Source organism: Alnus glutinosa, chromosome 14 (assembly GCF_958979055.1).
Source record: "Alnus glutinosa chromosome 14, dhAlnGlut1.1, whole genome shotgun sequence".
NCBI lineage: Eukaryota > Viridiplantae > Streptophyta > Magnoliopsida > Fagales > Betulaceae > Alnus > Alnus glutinosa.
The window spans coordinates 24,472,609-24,489,056 of record NC_084899.1 but is presented as its reverse complement, the minus strand read 5'-3'; the positions used below and the strand labels follow the sequence as shown (position 1 = coordinate 24,489,056).

The following is a 16,448-nucleotide window of genomic DNA, read 5'->3' as shown; positions in this document are numbered from 1 at the left end:
TTGCCCCCATAAAATTTGCCAAGACTGATTATAATGATTACATAAAAGCTAAAGTGACCTATATAAACACATTTAATAGGACCAGAGGAATAATAAAGGAAAAAATTATCCTACAAACAAACTCATCATCAAGCATTATTATGTTTCTATTCATCTGGAAATACCCTCGTCATCAGACTCTGGCAGACCTTTGAGTACATCTCTTAAAGCATAGTAATGGCTATCACACTTGTGGTCTGAAATTAAGTTGCTTGAGAGCACTATCCTTTGAAAATGTTCGCCTGGATGTCTCTTCCAGAGTGTGAAAAACTCCCCGCTAATGCCATCCTGTGTGTCTGCATTCCTCTTTAGACAAAAAACAGTCCCTGGCACAAATAACTCTTCAGACAACATACGGTTAGCTCCTTCCTTTTCGATGACAACAGCATTCTCTTTTGCTGTTTTGGAGGTTGAAGGGAATACAGGGGCAGCAGGTGACTCCCTTGTGAAGGAACCGTCTGTGCAAACATTACAACAAAATTTGGTGAAAAGATCGCAAAATGAGGCAGTTTAGCAAGGAGACCATGTGTGAGCTTATATACATATGGTGTGTGTGTGTGTGTGTGTCTCAGAGAGAGAGAGAGAGAGAGAGAGAGGGAGGGAGGGAGGGAGGGAGGGAGGGAGGGAGGGAGAGAGGGAGGGAGGGAGGGAGGGAGGGAGGGAGAGAGAGAGAGAGAGAGAGAGAGAGAGAGAGAGAGAGAGAGAGAGAGAGAATCAGATAGTTGAAGTTGATTATTGTAAAATGAGCAGCTACCCAAATAAATTCTGTAACTAGGCTTCTAAAATCAAAATGTACTCTGAAAAAACAGTTCAGTTAGTTGAAGTTGATTATTGTAAAATGAGCAGCTACCCAAATAAATTCTGTAACTAGGCTTCTAAAATCAAAATGTACTCTGAAAAAACAGTTCAGTTCATTCTTTCACACGGCTTCTCTGACTTGACAAATTACCTAACCTACGGAAAACACTCTGGCAGGTAGAAGGGACATAAAAGGGAGAGGGGCAGAGAGAGTAGAAGTGATGTCAATAGACACACATACAAGCTTTGAGTCACTGATGGTAAGCATTCCCAGAAAATAAAAAAATTCCCACATCAACTTATATGGAACTAGGGATTCCAGACACATCTTAACATTTTTTTTTTTTTGATAAGTAAGACACATCTTAACATTTAGTGCAGAAGAACTGATCACAGAACCATAGAGATAAATACTTGTCAATTAAGAATGTCACTAGGCCATCAGACGGCATAATCTAAAGTTATGGTTAACTGAGATTTAACACAATAATATATGGAAACCTTGGGGGCAGTTCAGGGCAAGCTTACCAGAAGTTCTTTTGTTCCTGAAATTTGCATAATCAGCAAGTTTCCAAGCTACATCTTGCACCGAAGACACAACCTGCTTTGCATTTGCAACCAAATCTATTACATTTTTCCAGTCTTCCTTCTCAACCAAACTCATCCTGTAAAAATAAAAAGAATAAAAATTCCATAAATCCCTTTCCATTACCATGCATATAAAAGTGATCCCTGAAACAGAAGAAGCTACCTTCTATATACCGAGAACCTAGCTTAATATGCTACCAAAAGATAACTGGCCCCTACACAAGTAGGGTGATTGGAATTTAAGAAATTCTTTTTAAAAAAATCCTTAATAAAAGAGACTGCTTGCCAACTACCTCCACAGAATATTAGTAGATACCTTTAAAAGGAAACTGAGAGAGACTGGTAAGGAAACTTTCAAATGAATAGCTGTTGCCTACTAAACTGATTGGTTTATGTTTAGGTGTTTTGATCATTTCTACGAACTTTAAAATTATGATCAAACTTGTAGTGATGGCACTTATTAATGAAAAGATGCGTGACAATTAGATCATTAGAATACTTAATTCAGTTTGATGAGAAGCTATAAGGCAATAGACAAGATTCAGATCATTTAAGAAAAATAAAATAAAGTCTATCTGAAAATCTAGGGTTCACCCAAGGAGGAAATCGGAAATAGATTTTTAAAATAAGTAAAGCCCCTTTAGTACCAACTTAGTTAATTTGCCTTCACAATGGCAATGGAAACCAAAAGCTAGGCCACGCCAAAATGCGGTGTATGAACTTTTTCATTTCCATTTAAAGACATTATTTAAGATGTTCTATTTTATGATATTGATTCCAAAATTCCAAAAGGCATTGATCTAAAATTGCAAGGTCAAACTCATAAATAATTTAAATTGAAGAGTTTGCATTTCCTTGAGAATTTAGAGCCTAAGAAAAATAGACATGCACTTTAAAAATTGAGTTCCAAACACGAAATAATTCCTTGATAGAATGCCCTTATTCCCAAAAGCGCTAGCTTAATTCATGAGCGTACTAGATTTTAGCAAGTCAGTAGCTTCTGTATAGGCTAGTTTTAGCTTACCAATCAGTTTGAAGGATTTCATTCCTCAGCCTTGTTAGAGAAGCTACACTTAACCGAGGAATGATATCATCCTGAACAGAAGGAAAAATGAGAGGCAATAAGAGAACAGAAACACGACAGATAAAACAAAAGAAACTACTAAAACAACAATTTTATAAAAACTCAAAAAGATTTGCTTCTTTGGAAAAACATAACCGACAGATTGTCAAATGCATCCACCCACCTGCATAACAACGGTTGTAACGTAATCAGAGCAGCTTTCAGCAAGTTCTCTGGAGACACAAGGTGAAGTGCCATATGTGATAGCAGAAACAATTTCAGGGCTAAATCCTAGCTCCTTAAATGACTTTCTACGGAGCATTATTGCTAGTAAAGAAGCTATAGCACCTCCAAGAGAATGACCCACAAGCCTTAACCTATATCCCTGTTGATAAATTAGACTCACTACAATGATATCAAGTTAACTGATAATTCAAATAAAAAAATGGAGGATAGAAAGAAAACCACATCTGAAAACAGATAAAGTTAACTCTTGGCCACCTTATATTTCTCCAAGCAGTTTCTAATGGTTCCTATCTCATGAATGAGAAACCAACGAGCAGCTTCAGCAGTCCCAAAGTGAGTGGAATAACCTTCGAATGTCACTTCTTCATCACTCGAAGAAACAATGTCAGTGATAAGGTCATAGACAGTGTGAGTGCCACGGATTCCAAGAATTACAAGTTTCCTACGGGTATCAATCCCAATATAATATCCAGGCCTCATCAGACTGGAATTTTTTACAAACTTCAAAACATTATTTTCTCGAATCATGCTGATCCTTGCAAGAACCGCAGCATTATCCTTATAAGCACCTTTTGCTAACTCCAGGTGGTAGAGGAGATCTTGCACCTAAATTAAGAAACCATTACCTAATAAGAATTTTGGATTGCAGAAACAAAATTCTTAAACAAGACATAAATGGGAAATAAGAAAAATAACATTCATCGAGTGAGGAGTTGGACATATTTCATCAAAAACATAACAAGGGTATAGAATTTACTATTGAATCTGATGAGATCTGAACGCCCTTAACATCTTCAAATGGATTTGTAGATGCTTGACGAAGGTAGATAAGATATAGGCCGATTGTAAGATCGCTCAAGCTCCAATCCTGGATCCCAATCTTACTGCGTTGAATGCTTGCAATGATTTCTGTAACAGAGCGACTGGTCGGTGGGGGTTTGTTTCCAAATCCATTTCCTGCAAATTTCGAATGTAGAATCAGTCTAGATGACCAGCATGGATATTAAAAGAGTTACCACTCAACTTCTGTTTCTTCAATTTTAAGAATGGCATTAAGTTAATTCAGTCATCTATTCTTAGATGCTTGTACCAAAGTCCCAAGAAAAATTGAGTTACTCCACCATAGTGCCATGACTAATTCATATAGCACGCCAAATCAATGACATCCCACAAGCAATACCATAATGATGAAGAACACGACCTAACATTAACGGACCTGTTGGCAGAGCCCACCTACACAATTGCAGAGCTGGTTCAAGAGCCTTTGTTAGCCAAGCGAGCTCTAGCCTCCACTTTCTATCGCTCAGATCGTTATCACAACTGTGTTTGCTGAGACTAGAATCATTGCCAATTGCCCTCTCAACTTTAGACTTGAAAGAAACTTGAGGTGAATCCTTTGCTTCTTTCAATATATCTGCTTCTACCTTATCTACTTTTGACCGTTGCAGCTGAAACCTATTAAGAAGACTATACACATAACTCTGATACGTCCCCTGTCTCTTCAAAAAGTTTTTAGTATAATCTGCCAAAAACCACAACATTAATAAACAAAAAAAATTCTCATTCAGAGAAACAAGAAAACCCTAAATTTTTAACATACTAGACCTATACTCTCGCTTAAATTCAAAATTTATTTTCCCAAAATTATATTGGAGTGAATAGTTGATATAAAATAATTGAATTTAAAACCCATTATCTCTCCAACAACTCAACAAGTGGTATTAGAGCTAATGTTTGTGTACAACAAGATAGACAATGGCTGCCCTTTCCATTTAGAGTGTGGACGATGCACATACATAAATTACAAGTCAATCCAGGATAGGGTATCTTTTTCTGTTGGACCGGAAACATGATAAATCGAAATGGATAAGCTGACAATACAAATAATCCTATAAAATGACCATTACAAGATAGTTCATAGAACAAGTATTAAGTGTACGATGGATTGGTAAATTCTCATGGATTCTTATCTATGTTTCCCATGGTAAAGTAGATAAAACCACACATACATAGCTCCCATAATAGAGTGGTTCTGAATCCAACAACTTCTAGTTAATTACTCCTATTTTTTATATCTTTTTTTTTAAAGACGAAGAAACAAATCCTATTTTCTCTCCTATCCTGTTTACTACGGTGAAGAAGAATCAAATTATCACTATATCAATTCTTTTTTTTTTTTACTCCTCCTTCCAAGTGCAGGATAACCTCAAGAGGTTGTGGGATTTTTTGGGATAGTCTACAGGCTTCAACACCACTCCTCTTACAACAAGAGGCTTACCTAGCCACATATAGATCCGGGCACCACCCAAACTTTCTTTGTTCACTCCCACATTCCCCGCTTCTCCGACTGTTGTTGAGAGTATAAACAATATGGTATTAGACTCCATGAAATCCACACTCGGTACAAACTCCAACTGCCCAAAACATTCAGATATAATTACATGGGTTTTTGAAATTTAGGATCCAGATTTGAGTTGAGTCCACTTCCAAACAAAGCCGCAGTTTCTCAACATATCTGAGATTTTTGCGAGCACGAATGGTTGATATAACAAATTAAAACCCATTAGCTTAAATTAAACCCTTTTGGGTTCAAAAGTTTCCGAACATATTAGAGATTGCATGCTTATCTTCCCGACATTTTTTTTCATAACCGGGATATCCGGGGCTTCGCTTACATTTCCGGGACACCGTGCAAACTGCAAAGCGCCCCTCTACACAGGTCAGGTAAAGCTCGGGCTTCGGTTCCATCTTAAATACAGAAATTGCTTGGTGTTTCTAGTAACATTATAAATCATCCAAAAAGTAAAGTGTTCCAGGACTTTCCTTCTTCTAAATCATCCCTCGACACCCACAAACTAACATAGAGAACAAAACACGAACTCCAACAAATTAAGAAATCTAAGCCCAACACTTTGAACTATCTACATGTACAGCATCACAACCCAAAAAAAAAGAAAAGAAAAAAACAGAGCTTTGAACAAAGAAGATGCACTTACGAATATTATTGAAGAGACGCTTCAATGATCGGTGAGCCATTTCTAGAGAGAGAGAGAGAGTTATATATACTGAGTTTGGGATATATGGCGGTTATTGTGGTTCTCAGAGTCGGTGACGTGGGGTGGCGGTGGCGGGTCATCCGTACAACTAACGGCGGTGAAAGCTCCGAGTAAGGGAGGAGGGAAGGAGAGCCGGAGGGTATATGGGGGGGGGGGGGAATCGATGATTGGATTAATATATTTATTTATTTCCTTTTTTCTCTGATATTGTTTACCATTTGAAAGGGTAATTGTGTAACTTTGTTGCTTTCTCTTTAATTATAAGGGAAATGATAGGAGGGGAGTCAGGGGACACTCATCCGTCCCCTGTCCTACATATAATAATAAAATAATATATTATATATTTTTTTTTTCATTTATTCTTTCTGATTTTTACTTTTTATTTATATAATATATTATTTTATTATTATATATAGGACAGGGGACGGATGAGTGTCCCCTGCCTATTATTTTCCTAATTCTAAATCATTTGGGGCATTCACAGGAATCACATTCGATCACCCCTAAATTATTTGTTTAAATTTGAAAAAATTTATACGAATAATTTTAAGAAACTACTTTTGAAACTCACCTGACCTGCTAAATAGTGGGATAACCCAATTTTTATTCAGTCAAGTAGGTTTCATGAGTAGTCATTTACGAACAAAAATTTCCTACAAATCGATTTGTTGAAAATTTTTTACAACCCATATGTAAGATTGACGTCCTTTAAACATGTGATTCTCACATGTATTTTTTGTTAATGTTATTAAAAAAAATGTGCGAATATTTTTTTCATTTTCAAAAAAAAAAAAAAAGCATGTATTTTTCACATGTCAAAGAACATATGTCATTCTTAAATATAGGTTATATGAAATTTTCTACAAATTAATTTGTAGAAAATTTATGTCTATTTTTTACAATTACTTGTCCGAATTTTTTTAAATTCGAACAAATAATTTTAGAGAATCTTGATATGAAAAGTGTGATGAAAATAAAAAAAGGAAATTAAAAAAATGAAGGAGATGAGAAAATGAAATGAAAAATAAAATAAGAGGAGAGAATGTCCCAAATTTATTTTTCTTATTTGGTTAGTGAATGCGCTGAACATTGTTCATGCTCAGCAAATTTTTCAGCAATTTGGTTGCATGCTACTATGCTAGGAACGCTCTTACTCTTAGGGGCTGGGCTAAACGGTAGTCGTTTTTGTAGATGGCATTGTGTCCCACTTGTGTGTGGATTCTAAGCAAATTTGATAGAGTTCATAAAACTTTGGTGTATAATCGTTTTGAATTTTTATTTTTTTTATTTTTTTTAAAAAAATAGGTAACACACTACACGGCACTGCCATGTCAACAAAAAAATAAAAAAATTGCACAAACCCTTTTTTTTTTTTTTTTGGTCAATTTTATTCCAAATAATATCAACTTATAAATCAATGGAGGATTTGGAGCTGCCACTTATTTGATTCCAAATATAGCTATTTCGCATTTGGGAATGACAGTATCATGTCTTAAAATTGAAATAACATAAATTTGTGAATAATGTGGGGTGTGCATCCTGCAATCTTGTCCATAGCAAGACGCGCAGCCTTTCAACCCGCGGCTTGACGGTAGACATAAAACAACGTATTCCGCCGATAGATCCGCTGCGTGCATCGGTGGGGGACGAGGGCCTTCTTTCTATGGTATGATTTTTTTTTTTTTTTGAACTTTTTTTTCCTTGTTTTCCGTGCTGCATCCATGAGAGCTGGGTTGGGAGCGGTGCGAAGAAGAGTCAGAAGACAATCTAAAAATAGAGAGATGATTCCCGTACATCACATGTACAACAAGTGTACAACACCCCTCTCACATGGGGTGGGCCCTATAGTGTGTGGGGTCCACCCCATGTGAGAGGGGTGTTGTACACTTGTTGTACATGTGATGTACACAGTACATTTATCATTTTCCCTAGAAATAAGAGAGAGGCCGGATGGGATTGATGATGTGGCTACTATTGAGACGTTGATCTAAATCAACGGTTTAGAATAAATAGGGACATTTAACAAACAATTCAGGATTTTATTACGAGAAACCTTTAAAGGGCGTTTCCGATATTTCACGGTTCTCACGCACCCGGCACCCATCTCTCTATAAATACCTCCCCCCGTTTAGGGTTTCACTATCAGCCACAGCTGTTGTTACGCCATAGCTAAAATAATCCGCCGTTGTTCTGTTACTCACCTCTCCTTCTTAACAGTCCGATTGACGACCAATCTCCTTCCATCCCTCTCTGTTTAGGCGTAACTCCCATTGGGCTTTCTCTTCTGTTAACAACACCGCTCTTCATACCCATAAATCACCTATCTATTTGATTTCTTGAAACTTTTGTTTTTTTTTTTTTTTTTTTTGTCTTTATATATATTTAAGTTTTCAAGATAGTTGGTGGAGATCGAGATGATGATGAGGATTGTGTTTCCCTATTGGTTTGATTGCCGAAATGATGGCGTCAATCTTTGTATTAGCTCTAGCTGATCCTTCTCCTCACATGACTTTTATTTTCAGTTATTTTTTTAAAATAATTTATATTCATTGGTATGAGAAGCATTGAATTCTTTTTTCTGTTGTGTTATGTGTTTCTGGGTGCTTAGGAGATTGCTTTTTCGACGAGGTCATTTTGTTGATAAATCTTTGTTATTAGTCACTAGAAGCGTTGGATTAAGATCGAATGTCTTAACACTAATCTTCATGTGATTACTGTCTTTAAAATGGGCTTAACTGGGGTATAAATTGATGACTTTTATGATGGGTACCTTGTGAACTCGTTGTGGGTTGTGTGATGAATATCGTTTTTGAACAATTTTAGTTTTGATCTTGCACATGATTAGATGAACAATTTGGTGGAGAATGAGATGATGATTTATATTTCCCTATTGGTTTGATTGCCGGGATGATGGCACAATTTGTATTAGCTCTATCTGATCATTCTCTCCATGGTAAAGATGATAGATTTTTTTGTTGGGCTTTATTTGAAAAAGTGTTTTTAAGTGTTTTGTGATTTGAATTGTTTGTAAATGGTTTTGAAAAAACAAAGTTGTTTTAAAATCTAAAATCATAAGTGTTTTCAAACCCGTGTTTGGTACCGGATTCAATAGTGTCTGTCATTCTCCTTTATAATGGAAGGGTAAGATAATGTTTATAAAATGCAGGAGACTTGCAATGTGTTGTTATTGTCATTTTGCTTTTTAATTCCTTGAATCCCATTTGCGAAACAAAGGTGGTCATTTTTTTTCTGATTTCTAATCCATGACAATCATGTATCCCCTTGAGTTTTGTGAATGCAATTGGTGATTTTAATTGTTCATCCTTTCAGGATTAATTTTTTTGTTGTTATGGAGGTTTCGTCAAACTTCCATCTTTATGATCAATTGAAAGGATATCTTTTCTTGTATGATTTTGGTTACTTTGAATAGATTGCATATACAGTTTATAGACATCTTACAATTTGCATTTAATGACTTGATGCCTAGTGAAAGATTATCAAAATAATTATCCCTACTATGCTGGAAATTTGGTGAATAGCTACAAACTGTTCTTGAGCCCATTTCAGAAACCATAACATGGGAGCTATTGGAATCGAACAAAGTTTTTTTTCGAACAGGGTTATAAGAATTTTTTATAATTCATTCTTTCAAATTGTTAAAATACATGTATTTTAAATAATAGACTGAGTAAAGGAATTTTTTAGAGCGCAGTTTTAAAAACTTTGTCCTTTGTAATGATGCCAGTAATCTATCCTGTCACACGCTGCTCTAATCACGCTGGTCTTTGACTCCATCTTCACTCCATTGAAGCTGACTCAAGAACATTCCAGGTAGAGATATAGCACCATAGAACCTGAATATGACCAAATGGAGGAGAGCACAGATATGGGGATTGAGTAGTAGTTTATGTTCGGACTGCTGCAGTATGATTAATATGTGAATATGTGATCTTGTAAGAAACAATGCTTTTTCGTTTGCTGATTGTTATATAATATTGGAGGAGAATTCTTTGTTTTTTCCCTGTCAGCCAATTCTTGCTGTGCTGCTCAATCTGTGATGCCCTTTAGACATGTTCAGTCTTCAGCTATGTGCTGCACTTATAACAAAGTACCGGTGCTTTTTTCACTTATTTCACATCGTTGACTTTAGTGTTTTAAGTGGTTTGAAGTTGTTATTCATATTAGTTACTTAAAAAAAAAATAAAAAATAAAAAAGTACTTGATCAATGTCATATCAACAGCATAAAATTAGTATGATAAATAGGTACAAAGGATAGCATTGCTCTTTGTAAAAAGTTTAATTCTTTTAATTTTATTTCTAACACGAGTTGAACTTGAGCTTATCACAAGCTGTTTAATTAATTAATTTATTTCTTATATAAAGTAAATATCATGGTTAACAAGTTAATTGAACCTTGTATCACATTTCGCAAATCTATACTAATCATTAATTAATTATTGTTAAAATTTTAGCATTTGAATTAATTAAATAAATTAACTTCAAACTTAAATAATTTAATCTCGAGTTTATATGCATGTATATAACTTCATTATGCACACACATAAACACGCGCGTGCACATATCCACACATGCTCACAAACACACTAATGCAGACAAATATTTAAAACTAAACTCAGAACAATAATTTAAATTATATTTATCATATTAGAAAGAAAATTTTCTTTTATTTAAGATGTTCTTATTGCGTAATTAAAATAATACTAAAAAAAATTGTAAAAATGAAATTATATGAGTTTATACAAGTTTATCCGAGTCGAGTTTATACAAGTATGTTTCGTTTAATATTCAAATATATTATAGTGTTTATGAACAACTTATTTATTTTTCGAACTAAGACTGAATCAAGCCGAATTCACGAACAGCTGAGCTCATCTTACACCCTTAAATGTGGGTGTGTTAAATAGTAGTTGCATTTCTTCAAGCATTTTCCTTTTTCATGATGAACTTGATAGACTCGCTTCCAGTTTCAGTACTTAAAATAAGAAAGTAGTCCTGATGAATTACCGTCATAACATGTCAAATTTTAATTAATCGCAAGAGCTATAACAAAGCATGATTCACAGTAGAAAAAGACCTCCAGAGGTGATCATGTCGATCCCTAACTGGTGGACTAGACCCCCCCCAATGGAAAATGGAAGATTAACGTGGACGCGGCAGTAGATAAGTAGCCATGAAAATGGAAGTTGGGATAGTCATAAGAGATGCAGGAGGTTGGGTTGTAGGCTTGTAGCAACAAGGGCTCACCAAATTCCCCATTCATAGTTGACCCACCAATGGCAGAGGCAATAGCATCTTGGCATGCAATTTCTTTTGGCAGAGAGGCGGGGATATCAAAAGGTGATTTTGGAAGGGGATTCTTTGGTGGTGATGTCGGCTTTGATGAAGGAGGAGGTATGTAATCAAGCATATGGCCAAGACCGTCTCTAGCTTTCCCTCCTTTAGCTCTGTTGATGTGCATCATGTTAAGAGAGGTGCTAATATGGCAGTCCATGTGATTTTAAAATACGCAATTTCTCAGTCATTAGATAAGACTTGGAGAGGGGAGTGTCCTTCCCTTATCCAAGCCATTGTACTCGTGGAGCGAGAATAATTTTATTGAGTAATGCAATTGATCCCATTATTATCACAAAAAATAATAATAATAATAATAATAATCACAATTCTAGCAAAACTTGCAAAATCGCTTTCCAAGTCCTTTCAAAAGATAAAGTTTTCTTTTATATTGGTTTTCGGTCTATTAAATTACTTTTATTTATTAAGTTTATAATTTTCACACACATTTTTAATGGGATTAATAGAGTATAAAAACTTTTCTTGTTTCAAAAGCTCAAATAAAATTTCAGAATATAAGAAGTGTTAATTGGGCACAAGATGAAGGTGCCTAGCGTTTAATTGTCAATGAATATCCCGCGTGTCAAACCCAAAAACCATAAAGTAATGATATTCTTCACACTTATTTATCACACACATTTTACACTGATTGACGTGACTTGTTTTGAATGGTTTTTTATGTCGAGAAATGCTATATGTACTTAAACTTCTATAAAGGGAAGCTTACAAACTGATGTAGAATCTGACGTGAACTTTCTCAATTAAAAAACTTAACATGCGTTTTCTCTTTACTGTTCACATCAATGTACATTTTTTTTTTCCCTTTCTAAAAAGCTGGTTCTTTCTCTCTCCAAGCTTTTCATTTTCTTGAAAAAAAAAAAAAAAAAAAAAGAATTTCTGCCTCAACCACAATGCCTCTCTCTCTCTCTCTCTCTCTCTCTCGCGCGCGCGCGCACAATGGCCTGTGTACCAGCGAGGTGGTGCCACAGTGCCGTGTCCTCCAACTCTAGTAGCGCCTGCTGCTCTCTTGGCGCGCCCTCGAATGTGCTATCGACGAAAAACGAAAACGGAGTCAAAAAGAGGTTCCAATGAAGGTCCTGTGCCTCCTTCTCCGGCTTCCCATCCAGCCGATTCGAGCGCCGAATCGCATCCTTCATGTGCCCCTCCACCTCGCTTGCCAACGGCTCCAGATCCTCTTCCCCGTCATTGGATGGCCAGTCCTCCAACCACGTCACCTCGGTGAATAGGTAGGGCTTGGTCCGAACCAGATTGGTCACTCGGATTCGTTCCTGGCCCTTGCAGATAATGAAGAACTAGTCGTCAACGAGACGCTCGTGCTTAACCACCTCCCCGGCGCAGTTGACCTCTACAGTGCTTGAAACGGCGTTGGAGTAGATAATGCCGAACCGAAAATCGGCCTGGAGGAGCGTGTGCATCATCATCCGACTTGGAGAGATCTCCTCAGCCGCACAATTTAAGAGAGAGGCCTGGAGAAGATTCAGGAAGATGAGTCTTGTTTTTTTTCTTTTTTTTTTTTTAGAAAATGAAAAGCTTGGAGAGAGAGAGAGAGAGAGAAAGAACCAGCTTTTTAGAAAGAAAGGAAAAAAAAAAAAAAAAAAATTGTACACTGACGTGAACATTAAAGAGATAAATGCCTGTTAAGTTTTTTATTGAGAAAACGCCACATCAGATTTCATATCAATTTGTAAGTCTCCCTTCGTAAAAGTTTAAGTACCTATAGCATTTATCTTTTATGTCAGCCACTTAAAACACGTCATATCAACCGATGTGTAATAAATAGGGGTACGAAGAATAGCAGAGAAATGCTACACTTTCCAAAATTTTTCTCTAAAAATTGGTTTACAAGTGATGTGTCACCATCCCATAAAATTGTAACATATTTTCCAAAATAATAAAACTCAAAGGATGGTAACAATCACTTGAGGACATCTTTTGGAGAAAAAATTTGAAAAATGTATCATTTCTCGTAATATTTAGCGGGGCAAGTCTCACAAGATCCCCAAAGAAAATAATTTGTTACATCAATCCCAAAAGGTGTAAGCAGCTCAGCCTGAATCCCCCCACTTTAGTTCAGGCATAAAACCAGCTAACTTCAGCTGCCCATCTAATTCAGCCAGAAGCAAGTGAATTTCACTAGAAGATGGGTGAGATTTATCAGAAGCGGAAAACTGATGAATCTTCTTCTCCATTTCAATCCAACTCGATCCAGGACATCTCTTTTCTATCCCTAGATCTTTCATGGCTGCCCGGGTTTTTGCAACCTCACCCCATCTATTTACTTCAGCATACATGTTAACGAGCAGGTTGTAATAGCCACTGTTGTGTGGCTCTAAAACCAAGAGTTCATTAACAGCAAGTTGAGCAATCTCCAAGTTCCTATGGAGCTTGCACCCGCCCAACAAGGCACCCCAGATGATGGAGTTGGGTTCGACTTTACGGTTGCACATTAGCGTAGTAGTTTGATTGCAGCATCCGTTTTTCATGCTTCTAACCAATTCGAGTGCATCTTCAAGCAAACCCGCTTTGCTCAGTAGATCAACTATGCATCCATAGTGTCCAACTTCGAGAGGGATGAAATAATCATTGGTCATGCTCAGAAACCTCCTACGGCCTTCTTCAACTAGTCCTGCATGTGTGCAGGCGCTTAGAACACTAATAAAAGTAACCCCATTTGGCTTGACCTTCTCCCTCTCCATTCTGTCAAACATCTTTAGTGCTTCATCTGCATATCCGTGAACTGCAAGCCCTTCAATTACTGAATTCCAACAAAACAGGTTTTTTTCCCGCAACTTGAAGAAAACCAAAAGTGACCTATCCAAGCTCCCACACTTGGCATACATATCAATCAGTGCAGACCCAATATAAACATCAAGATCAAATCCATTCTGCAATGCATAAAGATGTATTTCCTTTCCAAGGTCTAGTGCTCCAATATGGGCACAAGCTGATATAACAGTTGCCATGGTAACTTCGTCAGGACTGATCCCATTTCTTGTCATTTCACTAAATACTTCTAATGCTTCTCTGAATTTCTTGTTCTGAGAATAGCAAGTGATCATGGTTGTCCAGGAGATTATATCCTTTTCAGGCATCTGAATGAACAACAACTCCGCAGATTCCACATTCCCCATTCTCGCATATCCATCAATCAAAGTGTTCCACGTTGCAGTATTCCTCTCAGGCATCTCGTCAAACAATCTCCTTGCAGAACTCAACTCCCCAGCCCGGATGTGAGCCGCAACCATCGAAGTCCATGCAAAAACATCTTTTTCAGGCATTTCATCAAACACCCGTATCGATCTACCAAGTTTACCTAAACTCGAATAGAAATCAATCAAAGCAGTCTGAACAAACACATGCGAACTAAACCCATTTCTCCAAATGTGACACTGTACAGCTTCACCAAACCCCAAAGCCGATACCGAGGAACAAGCCTTAATCAACGAGGAGAACGTATAACTTGTTGGCATAACCTTAGCTCTCAACATTTCTATGTAACATTCCAAAGCTTTTTTAGGGTGAAAACAACGAACAAAGCCTCTTATCATTGCATTATAGACAAAAACATTAGGATTTTCCATCTGGGTAAATGCTAAAACTGCGTAATCTATGCGCGAAAAGGTCGAACATGCGCTGATATACTGGTTCACCAAGAAACAGTCTTGGTCTGCATTGGTTTTGATCATAGAGGCATACGCAGATTCCAGGTTCTTTAGGCTGGAACATTTCTTCAACTGGTCGAATAAATTTTGTTTCTGATCAGTTAGTGGGTTGGGTTGATGAAGGGATTTTGGGATTGATAAAGGGTTAAAGTTAGATATAGATTTCATGTACTTCCACAAACACTGGTCTAACTGACGATTCCTGTTGTATTTTAGGAGTGCAAAGCTGCTCAGGGCTCTGCAGCCAGCAGCCCAGCACCATCTCAGTTTATACAAGAGCTGCGGATCGGTTCAACCCGGGTTTGGGTGGAAAATAAGTTGATCCATTTATTGGAATTTGTATTAAGTACAAGGAAAAAAAAAAAAATATGTTCTAGAGGGTGACATCATAAGTATGACCTTTTATCAAATCTTTAAGGTTAAATTTTATCAATTTTTCTTTAAAGATTCAATTGGTATCAAATAGATTCTTCATTTACCTTCCGTTAAATTTTTAATAGTGTTACCACGACATATCAAATCAAAAGGTGACATATGTCCTATTTAATAAAATAAAAATAAAAATAATAAAAAATATAAAAAAGAAAAAGAAATTTTTTTTCTTTTTTTATTATTATTATTTAAAATAAAAATTATCAAGGGTGGTGTGGTTGCTCGGGTCACCCCAAGTGTGGGGGACAGCTACACAAGCCCCTCTCGCTACTCCTCACCTCTGTTTTTTTTTTTCATCTTCTCATCTATATATATAATTTTATCTTTTTTTATTAAATGAGACCCATGTCGCTTTTTTATTGTGCATAATGCGGCAGAACCGTTATAAATTTAACAAAAGGTAGATAAAAATATGCATTTGTTAACAATTTGAAACTTTATGGAGTAAATCGATAAAAGTTAAACCTTAAGGAGTTATTTGATAAAAAGTCATACATCGAGGACTTCTAAGATATTTTTTTCTAAGTAGAACTTGCTATTTAGTTAAAAGGAAAATAAATCAGTTACCTTCCCCCCCTCCCCCTAAAAACAAAAATAGTTTTTCTATCAATTAAGGCTAGAGGTTCCTCTTGTGTCATCTTAAAATTAACGTGGCTCTTAAAATTACTATTAAATCAAAATTTAATAGTGATTATCTCAAATCTAATTGTGACTTTAAAAGCCATGTCAATTTTTAGTGACACAAGAGAGATACAAGTGGACCTCTAGCATTACTCTTTTCTATTACTTATTTTTTAGTTTTGCTAGGGGTATTATAACTTTTAATGAATCCCTTACATATTGATGTGACAATTCACGTGGAACTCACCATGTGAGTCAGTCACTAAATAATTAAATTTAGTTGTAGCTAATGTGTCAGTACCAAGTACTAGACTACCATGCCAATTTGTAATGGATTGTAATAATTAGTACCCCAAATATTTACTTTTTTCTTTTTAGTCAAAATTTTCTATATCGTTTCTTTGATTAAGAATTTGATACATTATCACTTAATGGAATTAATAATTCAGTTATTTTGGATGGATTGATTGCACACATCACATACCAAATGGCTTGATAAATCAAAATCTTGTGAGTTGTACCTAAAGCTACATTTATTACTAATGAGGCCGGGGATATGATACGTTTAC

The 16,448-nt window shown here is 36.2% G+C and overlaps 2 protein-coding genes, 2 non-coding genes and 1 pseudogene across 5 annotated transcripts; 2 read left to right on the top strand and 3 right to left on the bottom strand.

Annotated features, from left to right (window-relative positions):
- LOC133858180 (uncharacterized) lies at positions 1-5,958 on the bottom strand. Of its 2 annotated transcripts, XM_062293660.1 has the most exons (9): positions 5,731-5,958; positions 5,013-5,081; positions 3,951-4,256; positions 3,492-3,691; positions 2,990-3,340; positions 2,673-2,873; positions 2,450-2,520; positions 1,366-1,502; positions 1-497 (listed from the first exon to the last, which is right to left on the bottom strand). In XM_062293660.1, the coding sequence occupies exons 1-9, from the start codon at positions 5,768-5,770 to the stop codon at positions 151-153; spliced, it is 1,722 nt and encodes a 573-aa protein (XP_062149644.1). In that variant the 5' UTR covers positions 5,771-5,958; the 3' UTR covers positions 1-150. The 2 variants fall into 2 exon arrangements, with proteins under 2 accessions (XP_062149644.1, XP_062149645.1); XM_062293661.1 differs by lacking the exon at positions 5,013-5,081 and having other exon boundaries at positions 5,731-5,957.
- A 2,239-nt stretch (positions 5,959-8,197) lies between these two features.
- LOC133858202 (small nucleolar RNA Z102/R77) lies at positions 8,198-8,288 on the top strand. The gene has a single exon (XR_009898480.1). It is a non-coding gene; the product is annotated as a small nucleolar RNA Z102/R77 (small nucleolar RNA).
- A 364-nt stretch (positions 8,289-8,652) lies between these two features.
- Positions 8,653-8,735, top strand: LOC133858201 (small nucleolar RNA Z102/R77). Its single transcript, XR_009898479.1, has one exon. It is a non-coding gene; the product is annotated as a small nucleolar RNA Z102/R77 (small nucleolar RNA).
- Positions 8,736-12,045: 3,310 nt separating this feature from the next.
- LOC133856856 (uncharacterized) lies at positions 12,046-12,830 on the bottom strand (annotated as a pseudogene).
- A 184-nt stretch (positions 12,831-13,014) lies between these two features.
- LOC133857671 (pentatricopeptide repeat-containing protein At1g06143) lies at positions 13,015-15,106 on the bottom strand. The gene has a single exon (XM_062292966.1). It carries the CDS (start codon positions 14,992-14,994, stop codon positions 13,210-13,212), a length of 1,785 nt encoding a protein of 594 aa, XP_062148950.1. The 5' UTR covers positions 14,995-15,106; the 3' UTR covers positions 13,015-13,209.
- Positions 15,107-16,448: the final 1,342 nt, after the last annotated feature.